Genomic DNA, 22,962 nt, shown 5'->3' with positions numbered 1-22,962 from the left:
TATCCAGAAATGACTGGAACAAGTATATCAGCAGAGAACTGCCAGGTGTGCAGTCTGGGTTTGAAGAGTCCATAGTACTGGGGACATTATAGCCAATATTAGATGAATCTTGGCTGAAAGCAGAGAGTAGAAGAGGAATTTGTATTTGTGATTCATTGATTATAAAAAGACATTTGACTATGTGGATAACAACAAATTGTCGCTAACCTTGAGAAGAATGGAAATCCAGTAACACTTAATTGTGCTCATATGAAACCTATACTTGAACCAGGAAGCAGTATCAGAGCAGAGAAGGGAAACACTACGTGGTTCAGGATCAGAAAAGGGGTGTGTCAGCAGTGCATCTTATCTCCATGCCTTCTCAAACTTTATGAATAACACATGTGAATGAAGGAAAGTGTGAAACACAATGTATGCATACCAATATAAAATAAAATTTTTATGAAATGAAAATATAGGTAAAAAACTAAAACAAAATTATATGCAGAACAGATCATTCTGGAGTCTGGACTCTATAAGGAGGAATATGTCATTAAGATTGGAGACTCATCAACAACCTGTGTCATGCGGATGAAACAACCTTGCTTGCTGAAACTGAAGGGAGCTGGAGGTGTTTGCTGCAGAAGCTCAAGGACAGCAATTTTCAATATGGAATGAAGCTCAAGATTAAGAAAACAGAGATTCTCACCACTGGACAAACAAATCAGGAGCTTCATGATGGAAAGAAAAGAAATTGAGGTTGCTGATAACTTCAGGTTGCTTGTTTCCAAATCAATACTCTTGGCACTAGCAGTCAGAAAAGCAAAAGATTAATTTCTTTGGGAAATTCTGCTGTCAGGGACCTCTCTAGAGTTCTAAATAGTATTTGGCATCAGTCTGGAGACTAAGGTGTGCCTAATGCAGGCCATGGTCTTCACAATTACTTGCTATGCATCAGAGAGCTGTACAGTAACTAAGAATGATAGAAAGAGGATTTATGCTTTAGAATTGTGGTGCTGGAGAAGAGTGTTGAACATACTGTGGACTGCCAGGAGAACAAATAAGTCTGCCCTGGAGGCTGCTCCCTGGAGGAAAGGATTTTGAGGCTCCATCTCACATATTCGGGTACCTGGCCTGGAGGGACCATTCCTTGGAGAGAGGCGGCATGCTCAGAAGGATGAGGGACAGCACAGGAGAGGAAGATCCAGGATGAGATAAATTGACTTAGTAACTGGAGAAATGGGATTAGGATTGGCTCTGGATAGGGCAGGTTTCAGAGCTAACGTACATAGATAGGATCGCTATGAGTTGCAGGTGACTCAATGGCACATAACAACAGTCACACTCAAGAAGTGGGGTTATCTACAGTCATGAATTCTAGGAGAAAATTGGGGGACTATTTTAATTTCTGAGTCTGGGTACCATTGTATTTGCTTATTGATGCTGTGTGCATGTTTTATTAAACAGAGGAACCCAGACCAGACGATGACACAGTCAACTACTAACCAAAGAGCAATTTGAACCCACCAACCACTCCTCTGGGGGGGGGGATGTGGCAGTGTTCTTCCATTACGTTTTGGAAATACCATGGGGCAGTTCTACTCTGTTCTATAGCGTCACTATCAACTCATATAAACAGCAGTATGTTTTGGTTTTATGAAATAGAAACAATTTCTAAAGTCTCAAGTAAAAGTTCGTGCTAAAATTGTACATGTGCTGCAGCACTTGAGATTTAGATACAAAATTCGTATGTTTGCATCAATTGCATAAAGTATTTGTTCATCTAGAAAAGAAAGATGAAGAAGACAACGACCAGAAAGAAGACTCTGACAAGGAAAAGAACCATGAGGGGAAAAAAAGTGTTAAAGTTCATGCCATGGTTTCTGTATTCCAGTTCATTATGAAGCAAAGCTATATCTGTGCTCTTATTGCAATGATGGTATGTATGATAGCAGTATGTATGTATATGATGGTATGTATAAGTGGCAATGGAAAGTGTGCTGGGCATGGTGCCTGAGCCCTGCTGCCTCAAAGACATGTCACACTCTTCTGATAGGATATTGGCCAGCATCAATATATCAACACCTCTGCAGAATAGTCTGTTATGCTAATTCTCAAGGGAATCTTATACTATAGAATAAAAACTTTGTCCTCTTCAATTCCTGTCAAATATTTTTACATTTTTCTCAAATTTTGTTAACATGAGAAGGTATACTAAATAATTGTTTAAGAAGATAGTGAAGATCTCCAAGATTAACAGACTACTTTTACTTCTTTAATATAGGTAGAGTTATGAACATTCTAGCTTATATGTGGATGAGACTTTATGAAATCCTAGCTTCAATACATTTTTGCTCATATAAACATCAGGCCACCAGAAAGCCCAAGAACTTTTAAAAATTGTGACCACTTAGCTTATGTTTGTTTTTCTTCAAATAGAGAGGCATCTATATTTGAATCTCAGTATTTAAGTCTGTATTTGAATTTAGGGAGTTTTGGTGGCCGAGTGGCAAGAAGCTGCACTGCAAACCCGAAGGTAGTTTCTTTGCGGGAAAAGGATGGGAAATCTCCTCCCTTGCAATTAAGTGCCTCTGAAAACCTGCCAGAGGGTCAGCTATGAGCCACTTCCAACTCTATGGTACACAACAACAGTAACAACAACATATTTTAATTAATCTATATTTTAATATCTCTGACATTATGCCTATAAAAGTAGTTTTCCATCTATGCAGAGAAGGTAGATGACAGTATATCTTTTCTCATGTCTGAAAGTAATTTTTTTTATTCTAAAATCTGTTTGCTTTTTGAAAAACCTAACAAACCATATTCTCCCAAACATGGTCAGTGATAAGATCCCATGGACACCTTTATGAAATATTCTGTATGACCACAAATAAAGAAAAAAACCCAAAACTCCACAAAGAAAGAAGTTGAAAAATCTCAACACCACCACCACATTAAGACACATAGAAATTCTATAAGCACAAAATAGAACTGCTCTGTGGGGTTACCCAAGCTGTAAATCATTATGGGAACAGATAGCCACATGTTTCTTCTGTGGAGTAGGTGATCGGCACCAACTATAGGGATTGGCACCATGCAACTTAACCACTGCAAAACCTGGGCTCCTTTTTGTAACTTTGGGGAGGAGAGGAGAGAAAATGCTAAATAGTTTCTAAAGATAGGGAGCTTATACTCCAAATGAATCCATTTGTAACTTTATATAAATTTCTAATAAATAACACTGCTGAAATTTATAAAAGGTTGAAGAAAAGAAAGATCTTGTGAATTAAATAGTTCTTGTTGAGAATGCAAACTGAGTTCTTTATGTAAAATTAATTCTTTCCTCTTTTGGCTGGGAGTGACTGGTAGGTGATTGTGGTACAAATCCAAAGGCAGGCAGTTTGAGTCTATCAGTTGCTCTTTACCAGAAATGTGAGCAAATTCTATGTGATTTTCAACCTCTGAAAACTTATTGGAAGGTCAATTATGAATGTGTTCTGACACAGCATCACATAACAACAAACTACATGAAATCTTTCATTTTTAAAACATTGAACTTACAAATGAAATTTATTGTTTTATTATATACTCAATACTTGGATTGTTTTCTTTTTCTCTAGACCAGAAATGTTTGGTCTTCCATGTAAAGAGTATAAAACTTTGGGGGAGGAAGTACATAATTTCTTACTTAATAGGGGGGAGTATATTGTAAAAACAAGATAATAGACAGTATCTTTTATTAGAAATGTGGCTTTTTGAACAGTATCAATCTTTTAGAAGTGCTTGCTTCCCCTGGAAGTTCCTGTCTGGAGACACTTTATGTTACATATAGAAAAAGAGAACCTAAGGAATGTCTTATGCATGAGTATTACTGTGTAAAAAATATTAACTACAAATGTACCAAATTATCATTGTTGTTGTTGTTGTTGTTGATTGTCTTTGAGTCAAGTACGACTCAAAGCGACCCTGTGAACAAAAGGCCTGAAGCCTCTCTGCAACTATTGACACTTATCAAAGTTCATAGACTTTCCAGAGGCATGTTGTTTAGGAAGTGGATGCCACTTCTGCTTAAAACCAGACATAATAGATAACATAATGTAAATTATACTTCTCTATTTTCACAGTTAAAAGATACATGAAACTTGGGCATTTTTTTAAAAAATAAGGAAAATAATGTTTGGACTCTGGTAAAATGGCAAGAGAGGTAAATAAACTATTCTTAGTATCAACAACAAAAGACCTAAGAAACCAAAGGGAATCGATACAAATAATAACTCAGAAACCCAATCCTTAAAAACAGAATTAAAGAAGTGAGTCAGATACTGACTAGAAGGAAAAGAGTGAAAACAGCACATATTGAAATGGAGTAAAGAATTATCCGCTGGCTGGGACAGGATGACTGTACTGAATTTTGGCAGAGTATTCTGGTGAAGGAAATAACCTGCTTACTGACTATTATTATTCAGTCTTGCCCTAGCACCCACACCAGAGGATGTTAACCGGAAAGGATCAGTGTTCCCCTCATTGCCCCACATCTTTGTAACCAGATTTCTAATCATTTAGTCTTTGGTGACATCCTCATCTTCTCATCACCACGTGACCCTGTTTTTCCTGAGGCCAAGTATTTGAAAGCATGGATTTCCTAATTCATTAGGCCAGACTTAGTGCCCTGTTCCCAATCACATATTGAGCCAAAAAGAATTTTTCCAGAGACCAGGCATCCTGAACCAGCTTTTGGATTGGTGAGAATTCCTTCCAGGAAAACCAGGTGCCTACCTTGTCTCCAGTTACCTACCATCTAGGCTAGCAGAAACTCCTTCCAAAGGACTATCCTGTAACTACCTGCACTTTGTCTCTATGCCAAAAGGACTTCTAGGACCAAGCACTCTGTCCCAAATCCAAATCCCTTCAACTAAGTACACAGGAATCTGAAATCAGACAGTCTGTCCTCAGGCAACTCCAGATCAATAGAAGCTCCTTCCAGGAGCTCTGCAATTTTCTCTTTTTCTTTTCTTTTTGCATTATTTTATTTTGTTCCCTTGCTTTCTTCTTTTTCTTATTTTTTACTGTTCTCTTTTCCCCTTTCCCTTTCCCTAGTTTTTGGTTTTCATTTCTCTCTCTCTTTTTTCCTTTTCTTTGCTCCATCCTTGTTTTATTTTTAAATTCTTCTTTTCATCTTTATAGTGGATACTGTTTTCTCTCTTTCTTATTCATATTTTCTTTTTTTTTTTGCCCCCCCTTTTTCTTACTTTTTTTGTGTCCTACAGACATCAACTGCGTCCATGCCACCCAGCATACTCACATCTACAGCGCCAATAACTAGGTGAGGACATCCACTCACTCTTGTGTCACCTTATCAACAATAGACAACATCCAGCACCAGACCAAGACACCCTCAACTGCTCTACATGAACAGCAAACAAATGACTGCAGACATACTCCCATCTTTTATTAAACCAACCTAAGCCAGGCCACTATGGGGTTCCAAATTAGTATGCAGAGTAGCATTCTCATCCCACATGTTTAGATATGACAAAACAGAATAAATAACCAAACTGGACAGCTTACAACCATCAATTAAATAAAAGTAGAATACCATTTTTCATAACAAAAGAACAATACATGTTCTTTGTATTACATATGGATCATTCTCTAGACTAAATCATGGTAGTAGACAAAAAAAAGCCTCAATAAATTTAAAAACATCAAAATAATACAATCTATCATGTCACATCATAACAGTGTAAAAGTAGAAATTAATAACAGTAGCACCTGTCTTAGAGAGCACTGGTATCTTAGTGGTAAGGAGTTGTACTGACAACCCAAAGGCTCATGGTTCAAATCCACCAGCTGATTAGAGGGAGAAAGATGATGGTTTCCTCCTGTGCAATTTACAGCTTTGAAAACCTACTGGAAAGTCAACTATGAATCAGTCCCCATTTAATGGTACACACAACAACAATAATAACACATGGCTTGAAAACTGGACAGTGTTGTTTTTTTTTGAAGGAACCTACCTGTAACTTATCATCCAGCAAGTTTTCAGAAGCTGTAAATTGCTCTGAAAGAGACTGTTTATCTTTCTCCCCTGGAGCAGCTGGTGGATACAAACCACCTGCCTTTAGGCTGGCCGCACAGCACCTAGGCCACCAGAACTCCCTAGTAGGTAGTAGAAAAATTAAATATGATAGTAAAAACAAAGCTGCTAGATGTAAATGAAGATGAAAGCACAGCAAGCTTTGGGATGAAACAAAAGCCATACTTAAGGATCATTTTATAACAATTTATGTGCTTTCAACACTTTAATCCAGTAAAGGTAGTAATGAGAAAAAAAGAGGGGTGGGGGAAACACATGCTTTTCATAGTAATAAACTAACAAAGTAAATAAAATAATAATGTGAAACGTATACTTGGACCAGGAGGCAGTCATCAGAACAGAGCAAGGAAACACTGCATTGTTCAAAATTGGGAAGGATGTATGCCAGGGATGTGTACTATCCCCATACCTTTTCAACCTATATGCAGAACAGATTATCCAGGAGGCTGGGCTCTGTGAGGAAAAGTGTGGCATCAGGATTGGTAGAAGATCCATCAACAATCTGAGTTATGCAGATGACACAACCCTGCTTGCTGAAACTGAAGACAACCTGAAGTGCTTGCTGCAGAAGGTCAAAAATGCAGCCTTCAATATGCATTAAGGCTCAATACCAAGAAGACAAAGATTCTCACCACTGGACCAATTGGCAGCATTGGGATGGATGGTGAAGAGACTGAGATTGTTCACAGCTTTAGTTTGCTTGGCTCCACAGTCAACACTCTTGGCACCAGCAGCCAGGAAATTAGAAGACGTATTGCCATGGGAAAGTCTGCTGTTAAGAACCACCCCAAAGTACTAAAGAACAATGGTATCACTCTGGAGATTAAGGTGTGCCTGATTCAGGCCATGGTTTTTGCAATTAGTTGTTATGGGCCAGAGAACTGGACAATGACAAGGGATGATAGGAGAATTGATGCTTTTTTACTGTGGTGCTGGAGAAGAGTATTGAATGCACCATGGACTGCTAAGAAAACAAACAGATTCATCCTAGAGATGGTTAAACCAGACTGCTCCTTGGTGGCTAGGATTCTGAGGCTTCGTCTGACACACTTTGGACATGTTGTAAGGAGGGACCAGTCCTTGGAGAGGGACATCATGCTTGCGAGTGTGGAGGGACAGCACAGGAGAGGAAGACCCTCTATGAGGTGGATTGATTCCGTGACTGGGGTAATCAGAGTGGGTGTGCTGGAGACACTGAGATTGACACAGGACAGAGCAGGGGTTTAGGGCTGTTGTACATAGGGTTGCTATGAGTCACAAGCAAGTCGAGGGCACATAAAGACAACAATAGCAGCAGAAATACATTAAACAGAAAAATATCAGAAAGAGGTTAGGTCCTCAAATCTGTTAACAAACTTGAGCTGCACATAACATGAATCATAAATGACACAGAAAACTAACTAAAATAGAAAAATATCAGAATATTAAGAGAAAATCCAACAGGTTTGAAACCCTGAAAAGTATTTACACATTTTTAAAAACACATGACTTACCTAGACTAACACTAACTAAAATGGAAAACTTCAACAGATTCATGAAAAGAAGAAACTTAACAGGACATTAAAAATAAGATCCCTTCTAACAACAAAGAAGTCCATTCCTAGATGGCTTCACTGGGAAATTCTAACAGGCCTCAGAGATGAAATAACACACATTCTACTCACTGCAGTCCAAAACATAGAAAAGAATGGAATACTTTTGAATTTGTTTTATAAAGCAAGCAACACTCTGATACCAAAACCAGGGGAAAAAACTACTAAAAAAAGTAAAATTATAGACTAATATTTTTCATTGTACATAGATGCAAAAATCTTGAACACAATCATAACAAATAGCATCTAGTATCAAAACTCAATAATATATTGCTGTAAAGTGGCATTTATTTTAGCTATGCAAGTATGTAAGTATTGAGATTGTACACAGCTTTAGTTTGCTTGGCTCCATAGTCAACAGTCTTGGCACCAGCAGCCAGGAAATTAAAAGGCGCATTGCCATGGGAAAGTCTGCTGTTAGGGACCTCTCCAAAGTGCTGAAGAGCAATGGTGTCTCTCTGGAGACTAAGGTGCGTCTGATACAGCCCATGGTCTTCGCAATCACCTGTTATGCATCAGAGAGTTGGACAATGACCAAGGAGGATAGAAGGAGAATTGATGCCTTTGAGCTGTGGTGCTGGAGAAGAGTATTGAGAATACCATGGACTGCTAGGAAAACAAACAGATTTGTCCTGGAGAGGGTTAAACCGGGTGGCTCCTTGGAGGCAAGGATTCTGAGGCTCCGTCTAACTTACTTTGGACATGTAGTGAGGAGAGACCGATCCTCAAAGAGGGACATCATGCTTGGGAGGGTGGGGGGACGGCGCAGGAGAGGAAGGCCCTCTATGAGGTGGATTGATTCAGTGACTGGGATAATTGGGATGGGAGTGTCAGAGACAGTGCAATTGGCACAGGACAGAGCGGAGTTTAGGGCTGTTGTACATAGGGTCGCTATGAGTCCACAGGCGACTCGACGGCACATAACAACAACAACAACAACATGCAAGTATGATTAAACATTAAAAATCAACATCATTACATTAGATTAGAGATTAGAGCGTTACAAAAACAATACAAATAAAGGGAATAAAACCTTTGTTCATATCCATATACACCCACAAAGTGTTTAATAAAATCCAATGGCCATTTTTAATAGAAACTCTTAGTCAAACAGGAAGAGAACAAAAATTCTTCAACATAATTAAGGATGTATACACAAACCAAAAGCCGACATTATTTTCTTTTTTTTTTTTTTAGGTACATTTTTCTTTATTTTAAACCATGTTCCCCTGTCTCTGTCCTGACAATGGTTTTGTTTTTTTATTAATTTAGTTTGTTTATTTTTCATTTCAATGAACATCTACAGAGATTTTGGAATTCCATTCATTCATTGTTGCACCCTTCTCCCTGCACAAACCCCTCCCCCCTGCCCCCCCCCGTTTTTTTCAATGGTGGTGGTGGTTGTTGTTATTAAGTACCATCGAGTCGCAGGGGACCCATAGCGACCTTATGAAGGAGAGTCCTCAATGCTTGGGTGTCTTTCATCCTCTCTCCAGGTTCATAGGGTTTCTGGAGGCAAGCTATTATGGAAGTGGATACCACTCATCCTTCCAAGCTTGTTTTAATCGGGGAGCTCCACCCCACTCTCTGTCCGCATTGGGTAGCCGACCATTAACTCATTTGACACACCAGTGTCACGGTGTTCAGCCTCACAGAAATCAAAAGTGACTGCGGTGCGGCAACTTGTACACCAGGGCTATACGACCTAGGGGAATGTCTGAACAAAAACAATGAAAGACAGGCCCGAGGGCCGCAGATTAAAAGTCACCCACTTTTGGCTTGGTAGTATCGCTTTCTGTCCACTGGGCTAGCTGATCTCTCTCTCTACGTTGATGTTATTGTTAAGTGTCATCAGTCACAGGAAATGCAGTCAATGGAGACAGGAAATATTTCTCTTGTGAACATGAGCCAATGATGCCATCTACTGTCATTCTTACTCAACTCTGCATTATAATTCCTGGCAATAAGGTATTAATAGAAACAAAAGCATCCAAATTGGTAAAGAATAAGTAAAACTATATCTTCAGATGATTTTGTCATACGTATAGAAAAATTCCAGAAACTCAGCAAGAAAATTACTGAAACATGAAAAATACAGCAAAGTGGCAAAATAAAAGATTAATATGCAAATAAAGATTCATCTACATCACAAAGATAATAATGAAAAAGAAACAACACAACTTATAGTAGTTAACAAAATTATAAAATATTAATGAGTAAATATAACAGAAAATACAAATACTTAACATAAAAGACTACTTGAAGAAAACTAAAGAGATCTACATAAATGAAAGAACATACCATGCTCAGATAGGAATACTTGATGTTGTGAAAATGTCAATATTATCCAAAGCAGTTAATATATAAAATGCTATACTCATCTAGATTCTATCATCATTCTTTAAGGACATGAGGGAAAAGCACCACAGTTTATATGACATGTAAGGATATACTAAATTATTAAGTAGAACATTGCTGAAAAGAAGAAGAAAAAATATGAGGTCTCATGCTTCCAGATTTTAAATTTTACTATACAGGTATAATATTCAAAACTCATGGTTGCTGTTATGTTGAACACTGTGACCCTGATGTACCAAATGTGATATTGGTCACCTATGGCAGACAATGTTTGGTGGAGCTCCATGATTAAGACAAGTTTGGAAGCAGGAGTGGCATTCACTTTGAAAATAGCCTGCCCCTAGAAACTCTGTGAACTTGGAGAAACGAAGAAAGTTATACAAGTGTTTGGGTCATTCATTCATAGGGTCATTATGAGTCGCCTACAACTCAACAGCATTTAACAACAATAAAAAAAGCTGGCATTTTTACAATAACAAACACATAGATGAATGGAAAGTAATTGAGAAGTCAGAATTAAATTCCTCTACCCATGGACAGCTAATCTTCCACAAAATATTAAAATAAATAAAATGCAAAGAGACTGTCTCTTTAAAAATGCTGCTGGAGAACCTGTGTATTAATTTGCAGAAAAGTGAAATACGATCCATACTTCATATTAAAAACAAAATGAACTCTAAAGATAAAATTCTAAATGTAAAACCTAAAATGACAAAGATCATCAATGAAAAGAAACCAAGAAAAGTTTAGGGTCCTGAATTTATGAAGTGGAAATGCAACCAGTGTGCTTTTTAGAGACAAGGATAATAAAAATTCATCTCACATGCTTTGAGCATGCTGTTAGGAGGAGCAAGTCTTTGGAAAAGGACATCTTGCTGGGAAAGGTAGAGGGATAGAGAAAGAGGAATACCCTTAACAAACAAATTGACACAATGACCTAACAATGGCTCAAATATATCAGAGATTGTGAGTATGGCACAGCATAAAAAGCAAGGTTCAGATCTGTTGTTCATTGGATTGCTATGGGCCATCATGGACTTGATGGCACCTGATAACAACACTATGCCATCAGAGCTCCTTCTTTAGTTGTTCACTCAATTAGATTAACATATATATATATATCACAATGTATATAAATTTTAAATGCAAACCAATATAAAATAGAAATTTAAAAAAAAACTTGAACAGTAGATCAACAAGAAGCTGCTAGAAATTCAGGCTAGGTTCAGAAGAGGCCATAACAAGAGGGATGTTATTGCTAATTTCACATGATTCTTGCCTGAGAATACAAGGAAGATGTTAAATTGTGCTTTATTTATTATGCAATGCATTTGATTGTGTGGATCACAACAAAAAAGTGCTAGCAGTAAAAAGAAGGAGAATTCCAAACTACTTAACTACGTTATGCAAAAACTCCACGTAGACCAAGATATAGTTGTATGAAATAAAGGCATAATGGCATGGTTTAAAATCAGGAAAGATGTGGGTCAAGGTAATATTCTTTCTCTGTACCATCTGTATGTATCCAATCTCTGCTGAGCACATAATTCAAGAAGCTGAATTACATTAAGAATTTAGCATCAGGTTTGGAAAAATACTCAGTAACAGTCATCCAGATGATGTAACTTGCAGAAAGTGAAGGCTTGAAGTACTTAATGAGGAAGATAATGTTGTTGTATGATGCCAATTTGACTACAACTCATAACAATCCTATGGACAATAGACTAATATGGATTACAGCCTTCAATATGAATTACAGTTGAGCATCAAGAAAACAAAATTCCTCACTACTGGGCCAATAATCAAAGTCTTAATATATGGAAGAAAGAAATTGTCAATTACTTCATTTTGCTTGGATCCACAGTGTTGCAGTGAGAAAATCTGTTGTCAAGAACTTCTCTGAAGTGGTAAAGAGTAGGGATATATGTTTAGAGAACATGAGAACTAGATGATACTTGGTTCTCACTGCTGGCTGCTCTGAAGAAAATCATAGTAGTTTCAGATAAAGTGGGAGGAAAATAAGGAAAAATACTCAAAACTTAAAAATTACTAGATGTTGTAGTTATGTGCCATCAAGTCACCTGCAAATCATAGTGATGCTATGTATAATAGCACTAAACCCTGCCCTATTTTGAGCCAGTTTCACAAACTCAGACATACCTAATCCCATTTCTGTGTCTATCCATCTCATCTGGAGTCTTCCTCTCCTACACTCTTCAAAGTGTGATATCCTTCGCCAAGGGCTGGTCCCTCCTGACCACATGCCCAAAGTATGTGAGATGAGTTTTAAAATCTTAACCTCCAAGGAGCAGCCTAGTTTCATTCTCTCCAAGACAGACCTATTTGTTCTATTGGCAGTCCAAGGCATATTTGAACACTCTTCTCTAGCACCACAACTCAAAGGTATCAATTCTTCGGCCATCATTAGTCATTGTCCAGCTCTCTGATGCATAGCAAGTAATTGCAAAGACCGTGGCCTGGATCAGGTGCACCTTAGCCCTACTCTTTAGCACTTGGAGATGTCCCTGACAGTAGTAGATTTGTCTTCTAATTTCCTGACTGCTGGTGTCAAGAGTCTTGATTGTGGACCCAAAAAAGTGAAAGTTGTTAACAATATCAATCTCTTCTCCATCTATCATGGTACTGCCAGTTTTCCCAGTGGTGAGAATCTTTCTTCTTCCTGATGTTGAGCTTCAATCCATATTGAAAACTACAGTCCTTGACCTTCTGCAGCAAACTCTTCAGGTCCTCCTCAGTTTATACTTGTTCTAATAGAGACTGGTGGAGCCCCGAAGGCTTTAGATAATCTTCAAGTCTAGAACTTCCATGTAAATAAGACCAAAGTCTCATACCACATGAGTTAGTTTATTAAGAAACCCTCCTTGAGATTTCTAAAGCTGAAAATTTTTATAAATAGGAGATTTCACACTATCCTCCCCAATAGCAGTTGGTAGATTCAAAATGCCATCCTTTCAATCAGGAGCTTTACACGTTATGTAGTACATCACCAGGTCTATAATATGAATATTATCTCAGAGAAACACACTCCTTAGAACAGGCAACAAAGGGCAGAATCTACTAAAAAAGTATGTCTGAAAAAAAATAGGAAGAAGTAAGAAAGGAAGAATAGAAATGATAATCAGAGGGAGAAAGTGAAAAGATTACTGATACAATGTGGTAACTGAAACCATTGCCGCAAAATATAATGTGTGTGAGCTGTTCGAGAAAGAACCAATTTAACTATAAGTTTAACAAGCAAAACACATCCACACAAAAGAATATAACAAAAACGGCCTAATTATTTATGTTTTGAGAGTCATTTTCTTTTTTTCCTGTAGCAATGACCTGAATAAATTGCCATTATTTGCAAGAAAAGAAAGACAAATTAAAATGATGCTCATAACTTATTTTTTCCCTCTTAAACTTTTGTTCTCAAATAAGAACAATGCATGTGGGAATTTTTCCAGAATAATAGAAGATTATTTTATTAGAAATAAAACAAAGTTTTATCTATATTTTATTTAATACAAATACTTTTAATTCATTATAGAATACATACACACCAAATATTAACTTACCTTTATTAGACATGATTTCCAATGAATAATGTATTTCATGACTTAGTAAGAGTTGTCAGTTACTAACTTTAAAGAAACAATTTTTATTTCTATTTTCTGTTTAACATTTACTTCAACCAAGAGTTTTCCATAACTCATCAGTTTTAAAGTGAGTGACACTTCAGAACAAATTTGAAAATTCTTAAAAGATAATATTTCTTCCAAGATGCTTTAATTATCTTACTACCTACCCACTTTTCAGAAGCAACACACTTAATATACTTTAAGATGCTTGTAAGAAGTATTAGTAATACATTATTTGAATGAAGATATATCTATCACTTGTCTGAGGAACTTATAAGCCCTAACTCTGGGAGAACACAGCTGATATTAGCAGCGAGATGAACTTTTATTTTGAGTGTGCCAAATCCAACATAACAACCTATGTATGTTTTCTCATTTCCATCATGTGTATCTTCATGGATAATCTTTTGAAGCCCAGTTGGGTGGTATTCTCAACATTTCCAATTCCCACTCCCAAAACTTACCTGTCACTCATAATAACAGCTAACCAAAGACAATTTTACAAACAGAAAAAACAATAAATTAATACAGAAGAGTTTTGGGGGGAGTATTATCTGAACTATAAGTTATTATTTATCCACAAGAGCTGCTTCTAAAACTGTAGAGTAAGGCTGAAGATACATGGAGGAGAGGAAAAAGAACATTTTGCCATTAAGTCATCCCCTAAAAAATGTTCAAAAGACAATTTTTCCACATAATCAATTGTTCTCTACTTTTTCTCTCTTGTGCTTCAGGTGGAATTCTCCCTACAATTTCACCACAGTTAATCTCTCTCCATATGTTTAGTATTATTGACTTTTTCTTATATGTATGTTGTTGTATACCATCAAGTCTGAATCTACCAGCAGGTTCTCAGAGTCAGTAAATCGTAGGAGGAGAGTGCCTGTTTTTTTCTCATGGAGCAGCTGTTGGATTCAAACCACAGACCTTTGTGTGGTTACTAAGCCACCAGAGCTCCCATTTCACTGTAACTTGATAGGAATTGAGCAAGGTGAATATATTCTGTTAAGCATTATTTATTTTTCTCTTCTTTCCTTTCTCAAGGCTTGGAGTATCACCTACCATAGCTGGTTGACATTTGTATTATTGATTTGGTCTTGTACTCTATGGATGATTCGCAACAGAAGAAAATATGCCATGATCAGTTCTCCTTTTATGGTTGTTTATGGGAATCTGTTGCTGATATTACAATATATATGGAGTTTTGAACTTCCTGAAATTAAAAAGGTCCCAGGGTTTTTAGAAAAGAAAGATCCAGGAGAACTTGCTTCAAAGGTAAGTGAATAGGAAAAAAAGCAGGCAAAACAATGACATGCAACCACAATAATTTTAACAACTATATTGTATCAACAGCTTAGAAAAATAAGTTGCAAATACAGTTTTTAAAAATGAAGGCCACATGTTTGCTTGCTTTCAGGCTGCTATAATTTAAACCTAAACATTATATCATAATTTAAGTGTCTTTGTTGAAATGAAAATATTTTCCATTCAAAGAGAAAAATATATTAGCCTGTATAAAGTAGAGAAATGGAAGCAATGTAAAAAGGGCAATATTTATTCATATCCTTGATAGATATTAAGTTTTAAACATGCTTACATTTTTTATAATCATTTCTTTTCATTGCAATTGTAACAAAAATTTACAGAAAAGTTGTATTTTCATTCATTCATTGTTGCACATTTCCCTGCCTTTCCTGCCCTTACCCCAGGCCCAGTTCACTTTTTAAAAAATATTCATTCATTGTTGCACGATAACCTCCCTTCCCCCCACATCCTCCCAGTCTTCATTGCAATGGACCTATTATTTTAGGCTGTTGTTATATGTATAATGCCTAATCATATATTCCTTCTAAACAGTTCTTTCCTTCATCCGTTCAAATGCAGTCTTCATTATTTATCAACTCTTATCCCATTCCTCTCCCAACCCCTCATGCCAGTCTAGGATTACAACAGTGGTGTTATACAGTACTTGTCCTTTTGTAACTGAGATATTTCACTCAGCATAATGTCCTTTAGGGTCACCCATGTTGTGTAATGTTTTATGAGTTCATTGTTCTTCGGTGCTATGTGTTATGTAATATTCCGTCATTTTGCTGCAGAAGGTTGAGGACTGCAGCCTTCAATATAGATTGAAGCTCAGCATCAAGAAAACAAATATTCTCACCACTGGGCCAATTGACAGCATCAGTATGGATGGTGAAGAGATTGAGATCATTAACAGTTTTAGTTTACTGGTTCCACAGTCAACACTCTTGGTAACAGCAACCAGGAAATCAAGAGACGGATTGCATTGGGAAAGTCAGCTGTGAGGGACCTCTCCAGAGTACTGAAGAACAATGACATCAGGCTGGAGGCTAAGGTGCGCCTGATCCAGGCTATAGTCTTCACAATTACATGCTATGCATTGGCGAGTAAGACAATGAATAGGGATGATAGAAAGAGAATTGATGCCTTTGAGCTGTGGTGCTGGAGAAGAGTGTTGAATATACCATGGACTGCTAGGAGAACAAACAGGTTTGTCCTGGAGAGAGTGAAGCCAGAATGCTCCTTGGAGTCAAGGATTCTGAAGTTTCATCTGACATACTTTGGACATGTTCCAAGGAGGAACTGGTCCTTGCAGAGGGACATAATGCTTGGGAGAGTGGAGGGACAGCGCAGGAGAGGAAGACCCTCGATGAGATGGATCAATTTTGTAAATGAATTGGTGGGAATGAGTGTGTCTGAGACAGCGAGGCTGGCACAGGATAGAACGGCTTTTAGGGCCCTTGTACATAGAGTCACTATAAGTCGCAAGTGACTCGATGGTACATAACAACAACAACAATGACTATACCATAGTTTTTCTATTCATTTGTTTGTTGATGGGCACATGGGTTGATTTCATCTCTTTGCCAGTGCAAATAACACAGTAATAAATATGGGTGTGCATACATAGGTTTGGATGGTGGTTCTTGTTTCTTTGGGTTATATTTCCAGTAGTAGCATTGCTGAGTCAAATATTATTCATACTTTCAACTTTAGAGAAAGCACTAACCTGTCTTCCTTGGTGTTTGCCCCATTTTACACACCCACCAGCAGTGAATAGGGGTTCCAATCCCTCCACAACCTCACCAGCATTTATTGTTTGCTACTTTGTTGAACTTTGTTATTGTTGCTGGGGTGAGATGATATCTCACAGTTGTTTTGATTTGCATCTCTGCTAGCTAGGGATTTTGAACATTTATTCATGTGTTTGCTTGCCATCTGAATGTCTTTCTTGGTGAATTGTCTATTCATATCCTGTGGCCCATTTGTGATTGGGTTGTTTACCTTACTCTTGTTGAAGTGCTGAAGTATTCTATACATTTTATATATGAGTCCTTTATTAGATATGTTATTATGAAATATTTTTTCCCAGTCTATGGCTTTTGTTTTTACCATGTTGGAGATGATTTTTAAAATGTGTAGAGATTTGATTCTTAGAATGTCCCATTCCTCTATTTTGTTCCCTCCTGGTTGTAGGAACATGATTACATTTTATAGGGGTTATTAATAAAACATTCTCTCCAATGATGTCATAAAACACTTTTTAGTGGTAAATATAAAGTATGACACTAGCTCTTTTTTCAATTAGTTATGCAGATCTTCATGAATACTTATTGTATAGTCTTTCATTACCCATTTACTTTCATAGCCCACATTAATAAGTCTTTCCTTTGAGATTCAATGTTTTTACTTTATCGTGTTTAGTTAATTAATTAATATCTAAATGTATGAGCTTTAAGTTAGTAGAAGTAGTCACATGTAAATACTGAATAAACTTAGAATTTCTCTCCTTAAAAAAATCCCCGTACTCAACACAATATATAAAAGAACAATATAAATATTATCCTTCTCAATGTGCAATTCTGGTACTACCTGAATTGAACTTCTAAAAAGGGAACATGAACCAATTAACTCAATTTGTTCTTGCATTGCATATAATTATCACTTTTTTGAGAGAGAAACATTTGTGACATAAATTTGTTATCACCAAAATTTTTAATTCTTACAAAATTGATATTTGCCTTTATATTTTAATGCATTCAGGATCATGAAAAGATTCTGTCATAAATAATAAAATATGCCCCCAATGTTATAATTGTATAAAACCATTGCAGCAATGGCATAAGTCAAAACACGTTAGTTCAACACTTACAGACTATGGACTACTGTGTGTGTGTGTGTGTATGTGTGTGTGAGAGAGAGAGAGAGAGAGAGAGAGAGAGAGAGAGAGAAAGACTGAGACTAGGTTGGAGCCGGTGGGGTGAGAGAGAGAATTAAGGACTCAGTCCTCGATGTCTGAATTTCTTCATGATGCTGCCAATTGGCCCAGTGGTGAGAATCTTTGTTTTCCTGATTTTGTGCTTCAGTCCATATTGACATTCTCAAGCAAACAGTTCAAGTCCTCCTTAGTTTTAGCAGGTAAAGTTGTATCATCTGCATAGCACAAGTTGTTGAATAGAATGACTTGTTCTGCGTATAAATAAAAAAAAGTACAGAGAAACGAAACATCTTTGATGTACCTATTTCTAGATTTTTAAAGACTAAGATGCATTAATAATAATGGGTGACTTGAATGCAAAAGTTAGGAACAAAGAAGAAGGAGTCAGAAAACAGGCTTAGTGAGAGAAATGAGACTGGAGATAGAATTATAGAATTTTGTGCAATTTATGACTTTTCTTTACAAATACTGTTTATAAGAAACACAAATGTTGCTATTAGAAATATGCAAATCAAACCACTATGGGATATCATCTTATCCCAGAAACAATAGCCAAGTCAACACAGCAGCAAATAACAAAGCCTGGAAAGATTGTGGAGAGATTGGAATTATTATTCACTGCTGGTGGGAATGTAAAATGGTACAACCATTATGGAAGGCAGTCTGGTGCTTTCCCAAAATATTGGAAATATAAATCCCATTTGACCCAGCAATACTAGTACAGGGAATATATCCTAAAGAAACCAGAACACTACTTAAACAGATATATGCATACCCATATTTTTTGCTGCATTATTAAAAATAGCAAAGAGAAGGAAACAATCTAAATGTCCAGCAATAAATGAGGGGTAGAAAAACTATGGAATACTACGCAGCACTGAAAAACAGTAAAATAGTAAAACATTTCACAGCATGGGTGTATTGCAGGGTGGGCTGGGAGAGGCGAAAGGAAAGGGATGGAGAAAATGTTCTGCAATGAATATGTTTTTGAAAAAGTGTGAAGCTAAAAAAAGAACACAAACTGCAAATATACACATGGACCTCACCTGTTGGTAGACACAGGAATCAAATATATTATATCTGTAGAAAAAATTGTTAGAGAACCTCAGTATCAGCTATGAAAACTAGGTGAAGTGATGATTGTGGAAAAGACCATCAACTACACATGTGTAGGTTCAAAGCGAAGGTAAAAAAAAATAGAACAAATTCACAAAATTCAAAATTTAAACTTTAATCTATTCTGCTTGAATTTAAAAACCATTTCAGGAACAGGTTTGAAACCTTGAACACTAATGAATGGAGACCAGATGGGCTGTGGGAAAATATCAAGAATATCGTCCATAAAGAAAGAGGAGGAAGAAAATATTGAGATGGACATCAAAAGAGATTCTGAGTAGTACACTAGAATGCCAAGAAGCCAGAACAAAGGGAAGAAATCAGGACGTTAAATAGCAGAACAGAAGATTTTAAAGTGCACCTTGGAAAGACAAAGCAAAGTATTATGAAGAAATGTGAAAAGAGCTGGAGTCATGGAATCAAAAGCCTTTCTTAAGCTGAAGAATAAATTCAAACCTCTAGTTACATGATACCAAATTCATTTTTGAAGGAGATCAAAAGGAAAAGTGTCAAGTTAATTTCGAGAAGAAAGAGATACAAAATAAGCAAAGTACTTCTGAAAACCAAAACAAACAAAGGAAAAAAACCCACAAAAAATGAAGTGGGAGGCATAGAAGTTCTGACCTCAAAACCTACTACACAGCAGTAGTAACCAAAACAGCATGTTACTTGTACAATGGCAGGGACAGTGGAACAGAATTGAGAATTCAGAAATGGAGCCATCTATCTACAATTAACTGATATTTGACAAGAAAATAAAACATATCACATGGGGAAATTATAACTTCTTCAACAAATGGTGCAGGCAAAATTGGACTACTACTGCAGAAAGCTGTAACAGGATCCACATTTCACATTAAACACTAAGGTCAACTCAGTGTGGATCAGAGGCCTGGAAATAAAGCTCAAAACCATAAAGCTCATAAGAGACAAACTGGGACCAAGCTTAGAAGGCCTAGTCTATGGTATAAAGGATTCTGCCAAATAGAGCAAAAAGTGCATGATCTGAAGAAGATAAAATTGATAAATAGGACTTTGTAAAGATTAAATCGCTGTGCTCAACAAAATCTTTTTCCAACAGGGTGAAAACAAAACCTACTAACTGGGAACAAACATTTGGAAATACCATCTCAGACAAGGGTGTCATAATGAAAGTTTACAGAATCCTATGGGGCCTCTGGGAGGGGGGGAATGATAGATAATCCAATTACAAAATGGGCAAAAAGTCTTTCTATAAAGCAGAAACCATGTAAGCAAGAATACAATGGAATGGTATATATCGAACACTCAAAAAGCACAACTTTCCACAAAGAATATTGTACTTAGCAAAACTGTTCATCCATAGTAACTTAGAAACAACACCAAATAGAATACAATAAAATGATAGTAATGAAATTTTACCACTCAGTAATCACACTGAATATAAATGATTTAAATCCACCATTGATGAGTAAAAGAGGAGCAGATTGGATAAAAAACAAACACACACACACAAACAAACAAACAAACGAAAAAGAACCCCACATAATACATCATATGCTAACTAAAAGAGACACACTTGAAAAATGAAGATAAAGAAAGACTGAGAATAAAAGAGTGGGGGGAAATATAACAAGCAAATGGCAATAAGAAAAAAGCAGGAGTAGCAATATTAACCTTAGATAAAATGAATTTCAATGCAAAAACCATCATAAAGGACAAGGAAGGTTACTACATGAAGATTAAAGGGTCAATAAAACAAGAAGACATAACAATAACAAATGCATATGCACCAAATGAAAGACCTGTGAAATATATAAAACACACTAACAAAACTGAAAAAGGAAATAGACGGCACTACTATGGTAGTTGGAGAAGTCAATGCTCCACTCTCAAGAAAAGATAGAATTCCAGAAAAAAACTCAACATATATGCTGAAGAATTAAACCACACAATAAACCAACTCCAACTCATAGATATTTATAAACTAATACACCCCCTAAAAGGCACAGTATACCTTCACCAATGTGCATGGAACATTCTCCAGAATAGATCACATTTTAAAACACAAGGCAAGCATCAATAAATTTAAAAAAAACATAGAAATAATACAAAGCATCTTGTCAGACCCAAATACTACAATATTAGACATTAATAACAAGAGGAAAAGAAGGGGGAAACCAGTATTTGGAAGCTGAACAACACCCTGCTTGAACGTGAGTTAGTACTAGAAGAAATAAAAAATTAGTTTCTTGAAACAAATGACAATAAAAACATAACTTCCCCAAACCTCTGGGAAAGAGACAAAGCTATAATCAGAGGTCAATTTATAGCAATAAGCAAACACATTATAATACTGGGGAAAATGACCATTGACTCTCTAACCCAAAATCTCCAACAAATTGGAAAGAAAAAAAACAGCAAGAAAATCAAGAACTTCCCAAAAATGAAATTATAAAAGGAGAGAAATAAATGAAAGAGAAACAAGAAAAACAACTGAACCCATTAACAAGACCAAGAGTTGGTTCTTTGAAAAGTTCAATAAAATCAACAAATTACTAGCAAAACTAAAAAAAGAAAAGAAGGAAAAGACACAAATAACCCCAATAAGAGATGAAATGAGTAGGGGAGCTCTGATGGCCTAGTGGCAAGGAGCTGCAACTACAATCCCAGAGGCTCACGGTTCAAATCCACCAGATGCTCTGCCGGGGAAGGAGGGACAATCTCCTCCTGTACCAGTCAGATCTGATCTGACGGTACACTCACTCAAAAATAATAAAATTTAAAAAAGGAGATGAAATGGGCAATGTCATGATGAAACCAACTAAAATAAAAAGGTTGACAATAGAATATTGTAAAAGAAAACCCAACTAACTATGCAAAGCCTGTACTTAGAGCAGGAGGCATTTACCAGAACAGAGCAAGGAAACGTTGGATGGTTCAAAATTAGGAAGGGTGTACACCTGGGTTCTGTCCTATTTTCATACTTTTTTCAACCTATATGCAGAACAGATTATCTGGGAGGCTGGGCTCTATGAGGAGAAATGTGGGGTCAGGACTGGGGGAAGATTTATCAACAACGTGTGTTATGCAGATGACACAACCCTGCTTGCTGACACTGGGGAGAACCTGTAGCACTTGCTGAAAGAGGGTCAAGGACTGCAGCCTTCAATATGAATTGAAACACAATATCAAGAACAAAGATTCTCACCATTGGGCCAATTGGCAACATCAGGATTGATGGTGAAGATATCGAGATTATTGACAGATTTAGTTTGCTTGGCTCCACTGTCAACACTGTTGGCACCAGCAGCCAGGAAATTAAAAGACATATTGCAATGAGAAAGTCTGTCGTTAGGGATCTCTCCAAAGTACTGAAGAACAATGGTGTCACTCTGGAGACTAAGGCGTGCCTGATACAGGTCTTTCCAATCAGTTGCTATCTATCAGGGTCGCTATGAGTCGCAAATGAACCAATGGCACATAACAACAACATATGCAGATGATGTGATAGTATACTTACAAAACCCTAAAGACTCAACAAGAAAACTACTGGACATAGTTGAACAATTCAGCAAAGTGGCAAGATACAAAATCAACATATAAAAATCAATTGATGTTGTCTGCAGTGACAAAGTGAATACAGAACTGGAGCAGAAAAAAAAACAACAATAACCTTCACAATAGTTAATGATAAGATTAAATACGTGGGAATCACAAAGAATTTATTCAAAGAAAATTATAAAGCATTACTACAGGCCATGGTCTTTGCAATCACTTGTTAATCATCAGAGAGTTGGACAATGACCAAGGAGGACAGGAGAATTGATGCCTTTGAGCATCAATTGTGGTGCTGGAGAAGAGTATTGGGAGTACCATGGGCTGCTAGGAAAACAAACAAATTCATCCTGGAAATGTTTAAACCGGGTGACTCCTGGGAGGCAAGGATTCTGA

General features: G+C 36.8%; 1 protein-coding gene across 1 annotated transcript in view; it reads left to right on the top strand.

Annotated features, from left to right (window-relative positions):
• Nucleotides 1-22,962, top strand: part of PIEZO2 (piezo-type mechanosensitive ion channel component 2) — a 731,335-nt gene that overhangs the window by 445,430 nt on the left and 262,943 nt on the right. The window contains exons 11-12 of the mRNA XM_006897012.1: nt 1,767-1,918; nt 14,715-14,945. Coding sequence (XP_006897074.1) covers nt 1,767-1,918; nt 14,715-14,945 — 383 coding nt within the window. The remainder of the gene's footprint in view (nt 1-1,766; nt 1,919-14,714; nt 14,946-22,962) is intronic.

The sequence above is a fragment of the Elephantulus edwardii genome, unplaced genomic scaffold, assembly GCF_000299155.1.
Source record: "Elephantulus edwardii isolate Elephantulus edwardi_28Jun2011 unplaced genomic scaffold, EleEdw1.0 scaffold00196, whole genome shotgun sequence".
In the NCBI taxonomy this organism is placed as follows: domain Eukaryota; kingdom Metazoa; phylum Chordata; class Mammalia; order Macroscelidea; family Macroscelididae; genus Elephantulus; species Elephantulus edwardii.
Note: the sequence above shows the minus strand (reverse complement) of the source record. Positions and strands in the feature narration are given on the sequence as shown.